At 51.5% G+C, this 9,568-nt stretch overlaps 2 protein-coding genes across 2 annotated transcripts in view; one reads left to right on the top strand and one right to left on the bottom strand.

Annotated features, from left to right (window-relative positions):
• Positions 1-393: 393 nt before the first annotated feature.
• Positions 394-9,230, bottom strand: OGFOD1 (2-oxoglutarate and iron dependent oxygenase domain containing 1). Its single transcript, XM_017824362.1, has 13 exons — positions 9,080-9,230; positions 8,709-8,854; positions 8,575-8,621; positions 8,336-8,436; positions 7,383-7,499; positions 6,422-6,513; positions 5,218-5,343; positions 4,765-4,878; positions 4,029-4,108; positions 3,586-3,881; positions 2,203-2,325; positions 1,419-1,477; positions 394-895 (listed from the first exon to the last, which is right to left on the bottom strand). Exons 1-13 carry the CDS (start codon positions 9,228-9,230, stop codon positions 734-736), a joined length of 1,614 nt encoding a protein of 537 aa, XP_017679851.1. The 3' UTR covers positions 394-733.
• A 143-nt stretch (positions 9,231-9,373) lies between these two features.
• Positions 9,374-9,568, top strand: part of NUDT21 (nudix hydrolase 21) — a 6,871-nt gene continuing 6,676 nt past the window's right edge. Inside the window, exon 1 of the mRNA XM_017824477.1 lies at positions 9,374-9,453. The gene's annotated coding sequence lies outside the window, so the exon portion shown is untranslated. The remainder of the gene's footprint in view (positions 9,454-9,568) is intronic.

The raw sequence follows: 9,568 nt of genomic DNA, 5'->3' as shown, positions 1-9,568 counted from the left end.
CTGGAGCCACAACCCTTTCACAGCTGAAGCCAGGAGGTGTCTGCACACCCACCAAGTAGAGTGCACAGGAGCAGGTTTCTTCTCTCAGCTGTTTAGCTTGTAAATCCTTTGGAAAAAGGGCTGCATCTGGGTCTGTCTGCACAGCATTTAGCATAATAAAGTCTTGCTCCTTGTTACAGTGCCAGGGCCTTCCCCATGCCAGCAGCTTTATAGCCTCACTGTTTTCCTTCCCAACTCCCCAGAGCTGTGCAGCTGGAAAAACCTCATATTTCCCAGGGCAGCTCCTTTATTTTTGCCTCTGCAAACAGGGAACCCAGTTAAGCCCCAGAAAATGTCTTGGGCATTTTGTAACAAAACTTGCTCAACCAGTGTTTGAAGCATTTAACTGACCCATTTCCTTTTTTTCTTTTTTAATAAAACCAGTCATCAGCTCGGGGCAATGTACAGTTGTAATTCTCTCCCTGACAGCTCAGAGACACCACTGTGCTGCTCCCATGAGAGCACAGCTGGAAAGCTGATGGCTGTGGGACAACCCTCTCCACATAGCATTAAAAGCAGTTCAGGGTGTGTGTTGCAATGGACTTGGGAGGAGACTGAATTTCATTTGTACAGGTAAAAAAGCCACCTGGACCCCACAGTATGCAGTCTGCACTTAGGTCCCAGCTGAATGCCTGGACAGGAACCTGCCCACCACCCACCACCATCTCCTGTGACAGTGTCACACTCTGCACCATCACTCGTAATAGACAAAGGAAAAATCCCAAAATCCTGTTCTGTTTGGATGCTTGTTCAGGCGTGCCAAGCTACGATGGTTGATGTATTTCACAAACTTCATAGTTTCTTTGTCTCTGTAAACTAAGGCCAAGCAGTTGTCCTCTGGATTCACTGTCAACAGCTAGGAGACACAAGAGGAAGGGAGGAAATCAGTGTCATAAAAACAGCTTTGACAGAATTCTGAAGAAGAAACAAAAGTTTCAAAAGTTAGTCAGAGCAAAAGTCTGGTGTTAGAAAATGAACTGTGACACCATTTTCACTTTAATACCCCTTAACCTGAAGCATTTTTATAGAGTAAGGGGTTCTGGACTGGTACGACTGCTCAGCACTGTCATTAGTACTGATGCTGGGTGTGACCCCAGTGAATGGCACCCCCTGGAAAAGTGTCATCTCTGCTACAGCCTTGTGTCCCTCCAGGGCAGGCTTCCCACGTGGCCCCAGGTGCTGTGAGGCACTGTCAGGGCCCAGGTCTCACACTTTAGGGGAACACCAGCCTCTTGAAGCATGAGCAGGGAGTGGGGCAAAAAGGCTCCAGAGCAACACTGAGCACCCTCAGGATTATGTTAGTGTGTGACAAAGTGTAATTACATCACTCCACTCTAAACAATTTTATCTGATTTGCAGCTAGTAACTGAGGTTCTTACCTCTTCATCTTCACCTTTGGCAATGTAGGAGGTAAAGCCACCATATTCAGGATCCCAGTCTTAAAACAGAAAAGAAAGACTCTTAGAAAGTTCAGTCCTGCCCAGGCTTCTTAAAGCCCTCCTGGAGATGCTGTTTTGTCACCCCACTGCCCAAAGTTACTGGATACAGGATAATCCCCAGTTTACCTCCTCACAGAAGTAGAACAGTTCTGCCTTAGCAGACAGCAAAAGGATTTCAGGATAATTACCAGCATGTGCCAGATGGTTTCAGCTGTGGGTTCAGCTGGTCTAAAACGCTTGTGTTTAGATTTTTGTTTTTATCACTAACTAGCAATCTAAAATGCCCAGACATGCCTAAAGTAACTGTTGAAAACCCCGGGCTTTGTGAACTGGAGGTACAGTTGATAATTCTGGTGAGAAAAGGGGTGGAACAGAACACTTTCAGCGGGTGTTCTGGCCACCTGACTCTCCACCGTGCCCAGAGCCACTGCTCAGGAGATGAAAGGGCTGGGAGAGACAGCCTTTCCCTCTGCCCAGGCGCCACCTCCTGGCTCCAGCAGGGAAGGCCAGAGCTGACTCCAAGGCCACAATCCAAATCTTTGTATACACAAAGACTACTGAAACAAGGGTTTATGCCGAAGTGAGGACTAGGGCAAAATTTAAAGAGACCTTCCATGTAGGAAAAAGCAGGGAAATTTTGGTTGTTTTAGCACTGCTGAGAAGTCAGAAGGAACTCCTTCGTGCAAAGCTTGTAAGGAGAGTGACACCTCTCCTGTCCACTTACCCTCACAGCCACAGAAGAAGAGCAGGTCGAGAGCAAACTCTGTTGCTTGAGTGTCGTGGACCAGAGTGTAGTGCCCGTGGGTCCAGCGCCGCAGCTCCCCCGCACACACCGGGGCACCCGAGCCTAGGAGAGGGCACAGCTATGCCAGGGAACACAGGGAAGCTGGGCAGCAGCACGTGGGGAGCAAGGCCTGGGGCTGTCACACCACTGAAATCGCCTGCTGGCCCCAGCCAAGGAAAGGTAAACCCACGGATGGCACGTTAACATCTGTCCTAGAGGTGGCTCTAGGTCCTGTACTTCCAACACGTAGGAGTGGGACCAACATTTACTCCAAGCTCTGCTGTGCTTTAGTTTAACCAGTTCTTCCCTTTTTATTGTGTTTCCCCTGGATTTACAGTAGAGCTCCAAACCTCAAGAGCCAGCATCCTTTCTGCTCTGTAAGTACCCAGGAACTACCAGAAGCCCCAGTGAAGAAGGACATTGCTCTGAACTCACTCTGTGTGTGCCATCCAAGGAGGTATGTCAGAATTGGGGGAAGCCTTTCTTTTCTCATGGGTCTAGCTCAGTTTTCAACCCATGTAGACTCAAACTATGCCCCCCTCACATATGAATTAAAAATCACACGGTAGGAACAGGGCAGACAGAAGAGCCAAATGACTGTGGAAACCAGAAAAACAAAGCCTTGTTCCTACTAAGTGTTCTGATGGGATTTTTCATTAGGACTTTTTTTTTTTACTATCTTTTTTTCCAGTGTCCACTAATTTGCCTGGCTCAGTGCAAGATGTGCATTTTCAAAAATTCTGCCCTTAAACTTCAGAGCCACTGTTTGAAATAAACATCACCAATCTGTGCATCCAAAATTAATCTCATCCTTGACAGCAGTGGTATCTCACTGCTGACAATAAATGGTTATTAAGGCTGACAGTGTTTTCTGAAAGGTTAAATCCTACCTTTGAGGTATATTACTTTTCTAGTTCTGAAATTATGCTGATGTGTTCACCTTTTTCCTTTGGATTTGTTATCTTGCATGAAAATCTGATTTATAAGAAGCAGGGATATTTATATGTAGAAGCCACATAATGACTGACAAAAGCTTATTGGGCAATTAACAGCCCTCCCCAAAGTCCCTTAAGACTTAAGTCTGTTCAAAATGGTAACTTCAAGTTAGTCATGAATTTACTCCAAATTCTTTTGCAATGGTCGCTGATTTTGGGACACCCAATCTGATGTGCTTCAGGTCCCACATTTGTGCTGGTGCCCTGTGCTGGCTGCAGCACAAGATGAAACACTAGGTTCCATGGAAATCACTGGGAACTCTGCTGCCAGCACTCTTAGCACCAGGATTGTGCTCGAGCCCTTTCCCACTGCTGCTGCTCTACTTACTGCTCCGTGTCTCGCCATCCTGTGCTTCACCAGAGCTGTCAGGCTGCTCTGGCTCACAGGGATTGCCATCAGCATGTTGTTCAGCTTCTTCCTGCTCAGGTTTGGGACTTCTGTGCCCAGCAGTGTCCGCTGCTCGTCCTTCCCCAGCATCTTCATCCTCATCAGAGGGAGCCAGGAAGTGCAGCTTTAAGCCAGTGAAGTTGGAAAGCAGCAAAAACAAGGCCTCGGAGCGTAAGAGCTGCAGGAATTTCTTCAGGGTGTCAGGGAGGCTGACCTCCTCTGCTGCCTCATAGAGCCTGAAAGACAGCAGGTGTATCAGCAGCTGTATCTCCTTGTTGGAGAGCCACCAAGGACCACATCCTTGGGGCAGCAAGAACCAGGGCAGCCTCATGGCAGCTCCTGCTTGGCCTCACCAACAGCTGCAGTGTGCTGCCATTCCCCACCTTTTATTGGCAGGCCCCCGACTGCTCCACTGGATCTCTTTGTTCTCCAACGCTTCACAGAGTAGTTGGTATTTCTCTTTCTAGGCAAAAAAAAAGATAGTGCAGAGACATTATCATTCAGCTCCCAGGTGTGCCAGAAGCAGTGTCTCCAGATAAGGCACTCTAACTTGTTTGAGGATCCCCAGACTGCTGAATTTAGAGGCACTGCCTGGGAGGGTGTCGTGTCTTTTCAGTGTCAGTGACCAGGAGCTACCAGATGCTACTGGGTTGTCTGTTGGGTGAGGATGCAGCTTCACTGAGACACAATGAAGCCCTGTATGCCACAGGTCAGTCAGCCTTGAGAGGCAAAGCCCTTCAAGACAAACCTCTCATGGGTCACTTGTTTCACACACACGTGGAGTTCTCCAAGTGCTAGACTGCAAGAGCTGGGGGAAAGGCTGGGAAGCAGGAAGGATGACATGGGTTTCCAGCCTTCTGCTTTGCAGGTTGAATAGAAGTGTTTGATTTTTGGTAAGTCCCTACACAGCAGTGTACAGGCAGTCAGAGGGGATCCATCCACAGAATCACAGAGTGGTTGAGGTTGGAAAGGACCTCTGGAGGTCCATTCTCCTTTAGGGCATGAAACTAGGTGTTTTAGTTAACAGATGTGCAAGCAAGCCCTTTCCCAGCCTGCATGCCAGGTGGTACCTGTCACCCTGTTCTGGCAGATCAGATCCAATCGAACCACCAGGCTCACCTTAAGAAAGTCTTTCAGGAGAATTTCTGATCGTTCCTCAAATTCCTCCTGGATTTGAGCTTGGGAGTCCATGTCCAAATAAACTGGATTGATCCACTCATACAGTATTTCATGCTGGAAGGGAAATGGATTGCAATGCTGAGTTTGCAAAAGTGAAATTCCTCAGTTCCCCATACTGAGCTGCCCACAGGGCTGCATTCCCTCACACACACTCCATTCCTTTATTTCATTGCACCACAAGTATTTGCTGCAGTCTCTGAACCACTGGAGGTATGCAAAACATCCAGAGTCAAGAAAGATGCACGGGAAAGAAACTGGATACAAATTTATGGACAGGGAACAAAAAGGAGAATGCAATAGGATTAAAGCATCCCCAGAGCATCGCTGCCTCCCGTAACAGGTATTACAGGAACAAGAAAGAGAGAGAAATGCAGATAAGCAGATGTTACTCACATCATAGGGGATGTGGGGGCTCCTGGGCAAGGGAGCTTCAGCGTGGCGTGTGGGTCTGGGCATGGCCGGGCCGTGGAACCAACCGCTCACGGACAGGCGGCACTTCCGCGACACAACCTCTGACACCTGCAACAGCCGAGCACGTCACCTCCGGGTGACAACACTGCTGGGTGACAACACTGCTGGGACCAGGGCTGACAGGCACCCTGTAAACTCACAACAGGAGATGGACCTGACTGCAGAGAGCCCACTTGCATGGGCTCTCTGGAGTCAGACAGCACTAGACCAGGTGGGATTATCAGAGAGGCCTAAGGCAAACTTTGATGCTCAAGTCCATTGTGTGTTTCCAGAGTTCCAGTCTAAGATTTTACTCCAAGCTCACAGCAGAGCTCTCTCTGAGAGCTTTGTCATTCTGTTATAAAGTAATTGCATTTCTTTTACCATTGCATTTTTCTACCATTTATTCTGTTGAAGGACCAGCCATAACAGACTGCAAAGATCAGCTGTCACAGCTTAGTCTGGAAGGTCAGACAACAACCCGTGGGCCTTGGCAGGCTACACTGCTCTGATTTTTTGTCCTTTACTTTTTAAAAAATGCTGTAACACAAGCCAGCATGAAGGCTCTTTGCTTATTTTTCAGACTAAGAGCAGACCCTCTATCCTGGCATTTACCCTGGGCTCTGGAAACCCTTCGTTTTCCCACAGTGATGGTCACTGTTAAATCTTGATTTCATGAAATTGTGCAGAGGTTGGGCTAAATGGAACAATTTGACACTCTAAGCTGCTGTAACAGTAGTGTGAAGAGAAAGCACAAATGATGCCCCTGTTGGCAAGGTGGTGGGCTCAGGAGCTCTTCTGGAGTGAAGTGATGGCACCCACATGAAAAATGTGAGCTAGTTTAAAACAAGCCAACAAACAAAAACAAGCCCTAGCCAAATTCACAGCAGGGGCTTGCCAGGATAGCAACACAAAACAAAAGTTTTTCTTTCCCAGGCTGATGAAGCTAGACTGATAGTTTAATGTTGGCTTTGTCAGTTCTTGTCCTCCTTAAAGTCCCTGAAGCCCTGCCTTTAGCACACAGCACTTGGTGTGAGTATCTGCTCTAGCCACAGTTCTTCTCCCTCTCCATCAGGATTGTAATAACACACAGAGGGAACAACCACAACAATGAGAATCAAAAAATGAACAAGAGACAGCTCCTTGCCTGGTGGAAAGAGACTGGAGACACTTCAAAGAAAACCAGCGTGTTCCACGAAGGTACTAATGACTTGGTGATGTGCTGTGGCTGAAGGTGTTCTGAGGAGGAAGAAAACATACTCTGGTTAAGATATTGAACTGGAACTTGCTAGAAACTGCTATTTCTCTCTCACTTCATGACAGTGACTGGTAGGACACCTGGGTATAAGGGATGGAGCTCAGAGCAAGGGCTTGGCGAGGAATCAGTGCACTGCTATGGAGACAGGCAGAGAAAGTTGGAGCTGTTCAGCCTGGAGAACAGAAGGCTCCAGGGAGACTTTAGAGCCCCTTTTGGTGCCTAAAGGGGCTGCAAGAGAGCTGGGAAGGGACTTTGGACAAGGGCATGGAGTGACAGGACAAAAAGTAATGGCTTCAAACTGACAGAGGGCAGGGTTAGATTAGATGTTAGGAAAGAATTCTTTACTATGAGAGTGGTGAGGCCCTGGCACAGGTTGCCCAGAGAAGCTGTGGCTGCCCCATCCCTGGAACTGTTCAAGGCCAGGTTGCACAGGGCTTGGAGCAACCTGGGATAGTGGAAGGTGCACCTGTCCACAGCAGGGGGCTGGAACTAGATGATCTTTAAGATTCCTTCCAACCCAAACCGTTCTGTGGCTCTGTTGCTGGAAAGGGACATTACTGTCATCATTCTGGAGTTCCAAGCACAGTTACTGGAATTGCTTCCAAGTTGCCTCCACTCTCAGCCCTTCCGAAAGAACAGAATAAAAGGCTGTTTCTTTGTCTGCTGTTGCTCGTTGCCTGTAAACCCCACTACAGCCCATCCCTAAGGTGCGAATTTTACCTACACATCCGCTTCTGTGGACAAAGGAGAAACTCTTTATCTCCCTGCTACTGTTTGAGGGGAGAGTTGCAGCAAGGTGCACATGAGCTCCGTGTTTTTCACCCCCCTGAGGCTGTGGCCGGGCTCTCACCGTCTGTGCAGAACAGGTCCAGCGTTCCCCCGTCACTGCTCTCCCAGGCTGGGACGAGGTACAGGATGAAGGCGATTCTCCGACCTTCCAGCTCGTCATCGTGGCACAGCAACACATCTGCAATCACACACCTTCTGCTGCTGCAGCATCTTTCCAGCACACACGTGATTCATTCCAACAACTGCTTCCCAGCTTGGGCCCCGCGAGGGCACGACAAGAAGAAACACGTTCCTCCCAAGAACTGCATTTTCGCTCATCGGCATCACCAGCCCGAGATCTGCAAGGTTACCTTCTGTGGGACTGCACTGCAGCTGGCAGATGAGCCCCCTCTGAAGGTACAAGCAGTCACACCTTATCACCCACCCCTTCCTGGCTGCCACTGGGCACAGGGGACAGAGATTCCCAACCTAAACAATGACTCCAGCTCTGACTTCTGAACAGAGTAGGTTTGTTGCTGGAATAGAGAGAAGGGGGAATCCTGGGAACAGAAAAGCTGGACCAGCAACTGATTGTGCAAAAGACTTTTAAAAATAAGAGTTGATTGCAATTAAAAATTCCCCCTTCCTACAGTGACTTTTCACGACTGAAAGCACAGGCACAGTTGAAACCTGGAGTCGCCAAGTGACATTTTGCCATTAGAATTCACAGACTCAACTGCAGCATTTGGAAGATGAACATGTCACACTCTTGTATGGAAGCAGCCACATAAACACAGGCTGAACATCTCTGAAAAGGTGGGGACTTGCAACAGCACCAGGCCCAGCCAAAGCCACCAGCAACAGAACTGCAGCAACAGTTTTTCCATCATTTGCACTTTGTTTTCTGAGACTTTGATTTGCTGCTTCTGGGACCCTCTGGAACTAGAAAAGGGTTGGGATGGGTTATAGAACTAGATATTCCATAGACATTTTGTTTCCTACAAGCTTTAGGGAAAAGATCACTTATATACTGACCAGTATACTCATATTTAGCACAAGAGATGTCAATAGTTGGCTCCAGCTCTATCTGGGTCACAGCAGAAAGCCACGGTCGGAATTCTTCACAGAGAGCATTCCTGAGAAGACAAGCATAGGGTACGTGTCCTCCCGTGTTATAAAGCGTCCATATCACCATAGACTAAACTAATTTATTGTCTCCCAACTATTTAAAGAGTTACAGGTGCTGTTGCTGCGGGTCACAGTGTATCCTTTACCTCAGCGCTGCGATGTGGGGCTCCGGGCTTGCCCCCAGCTCCTCGGACTGCGGCGGCCCATGGAAGAGAAGAAGGGACGGGGGTTAGGGCGGCTCAGCACAGCACGGCCCGGCCCGGCCCGGCCCGGGGCCCACCTGCCGCAGCGAGAGGAGGTCGTTGTGCCGCCCGTGGAAGCCGAGGCCCAGCAGCTCGTCCCGCAGCGCCTCCGCGAAGGCCGCGCCCGCCAGGAACCCGGGGATGACGGCGTGCCGGAACGGGGCCGGCTCCAGCGCCGCCGCCTCTGCCAGGGAAAGGCCGCCGGTGAGGGCCGGGGAGCCGGTGAGGGCCGTACCGTGCCGCACCGCTCCCCGCGGGCCCGGCCGGGCCGTACCGGGCCATGCCGGGTCGTACCAGGCCGTACCGTACCATGCCGCAGCCATTCCCCGCGGGCCCGGCCGGGCCGTGCCGGGCCGTACCAGGCCGTACCGTGCCGTACCAGGCCGTACCGGGCCATGCCGTGCCGTACCGTGCTGCAGCCGCTCCCCGCGGGCCCAGGCCGCCCCCGCGCGCTCCCGCAGCGCCGCGTCCCCGAGGGCCGCGCACAGCTCGGCGCGCGCCTCCCGCTTCCCGCGCTTCGCCCCCGGCGGCGCGCCCGCTCCGCGGCGCTTGGCGGCCATGACACCGCCCAGCCGGACTGCAACTCCCGGCGGCCCCCGCGCCGCGCCCCCGGCAGCCAATCGGATGGCTCGGGGGGCGGGGCGGGGTGCCGCCGGCCAATGGGCGAGGAGGGGAGGGCGGGGCGCGGTCCCGGCAGGCGGCGCGCGGCGCTCGGGGCCGGGCGGGCGTTAATGGCGGACGCGGCTTCCGCCGCCCAGCGCTGACCCGCCGCTCCCGCCGCCTCCGCCCCCTCCCGCCCTGTCCGGGGTACCGCCCTGCCTGGGGGTCCTGGCTCTGCCCCCCGTCCCTCCCGGAGCACACGGGCCACGCCGGGGGTGCAGCCCCCCCCCCCCCCCCC

This window comes from Lepidothrix coronata, unplaced genomic scaffold, assembly GCF_001604755.1.
Source record: "Lepidothrix coronata isolate B3197 unplaced genomic scaffold, Lepidothrix_coronata-1.0 Scaffold110, whole genome shotgun sequence".
Taxonomy (NCBI): Eukaryota; Metazoa; Chordata; class Aves; order Passeriformes; family Pipridae; genus Lepidothrix; species Lepidothrix coronata.
The sequence above is the reverse complement of the archived record's forward strand: the minus strand, read 5'-3'. Positions and strand labels throughout refer to the sequence as shown.

Coding starts and splice junctions, on each gene's coding strand:
- OGFOD1 (XM_017824362.1), bottom strand. CDS start 9,230: ATGGCCGCCAAGCGCCGCGGAGCGGGCGCGCCGCCGGGGGCGAAGCGC. Junction 8,855..9,079: donor CGGGGAGCGGCTGCAGCACG/GTACGGCACGGC, acceptor TTTCCCTGGCAG/AGGCGGCGGCGCTGGAGCCG. Junction 896..1,418: donor CCAAAGGTGAAGATGAAGAG/GTAAGAACCTCA, acceptor TGTGTCTCCTAG/CTGTTGACAGTGAATCCAGA.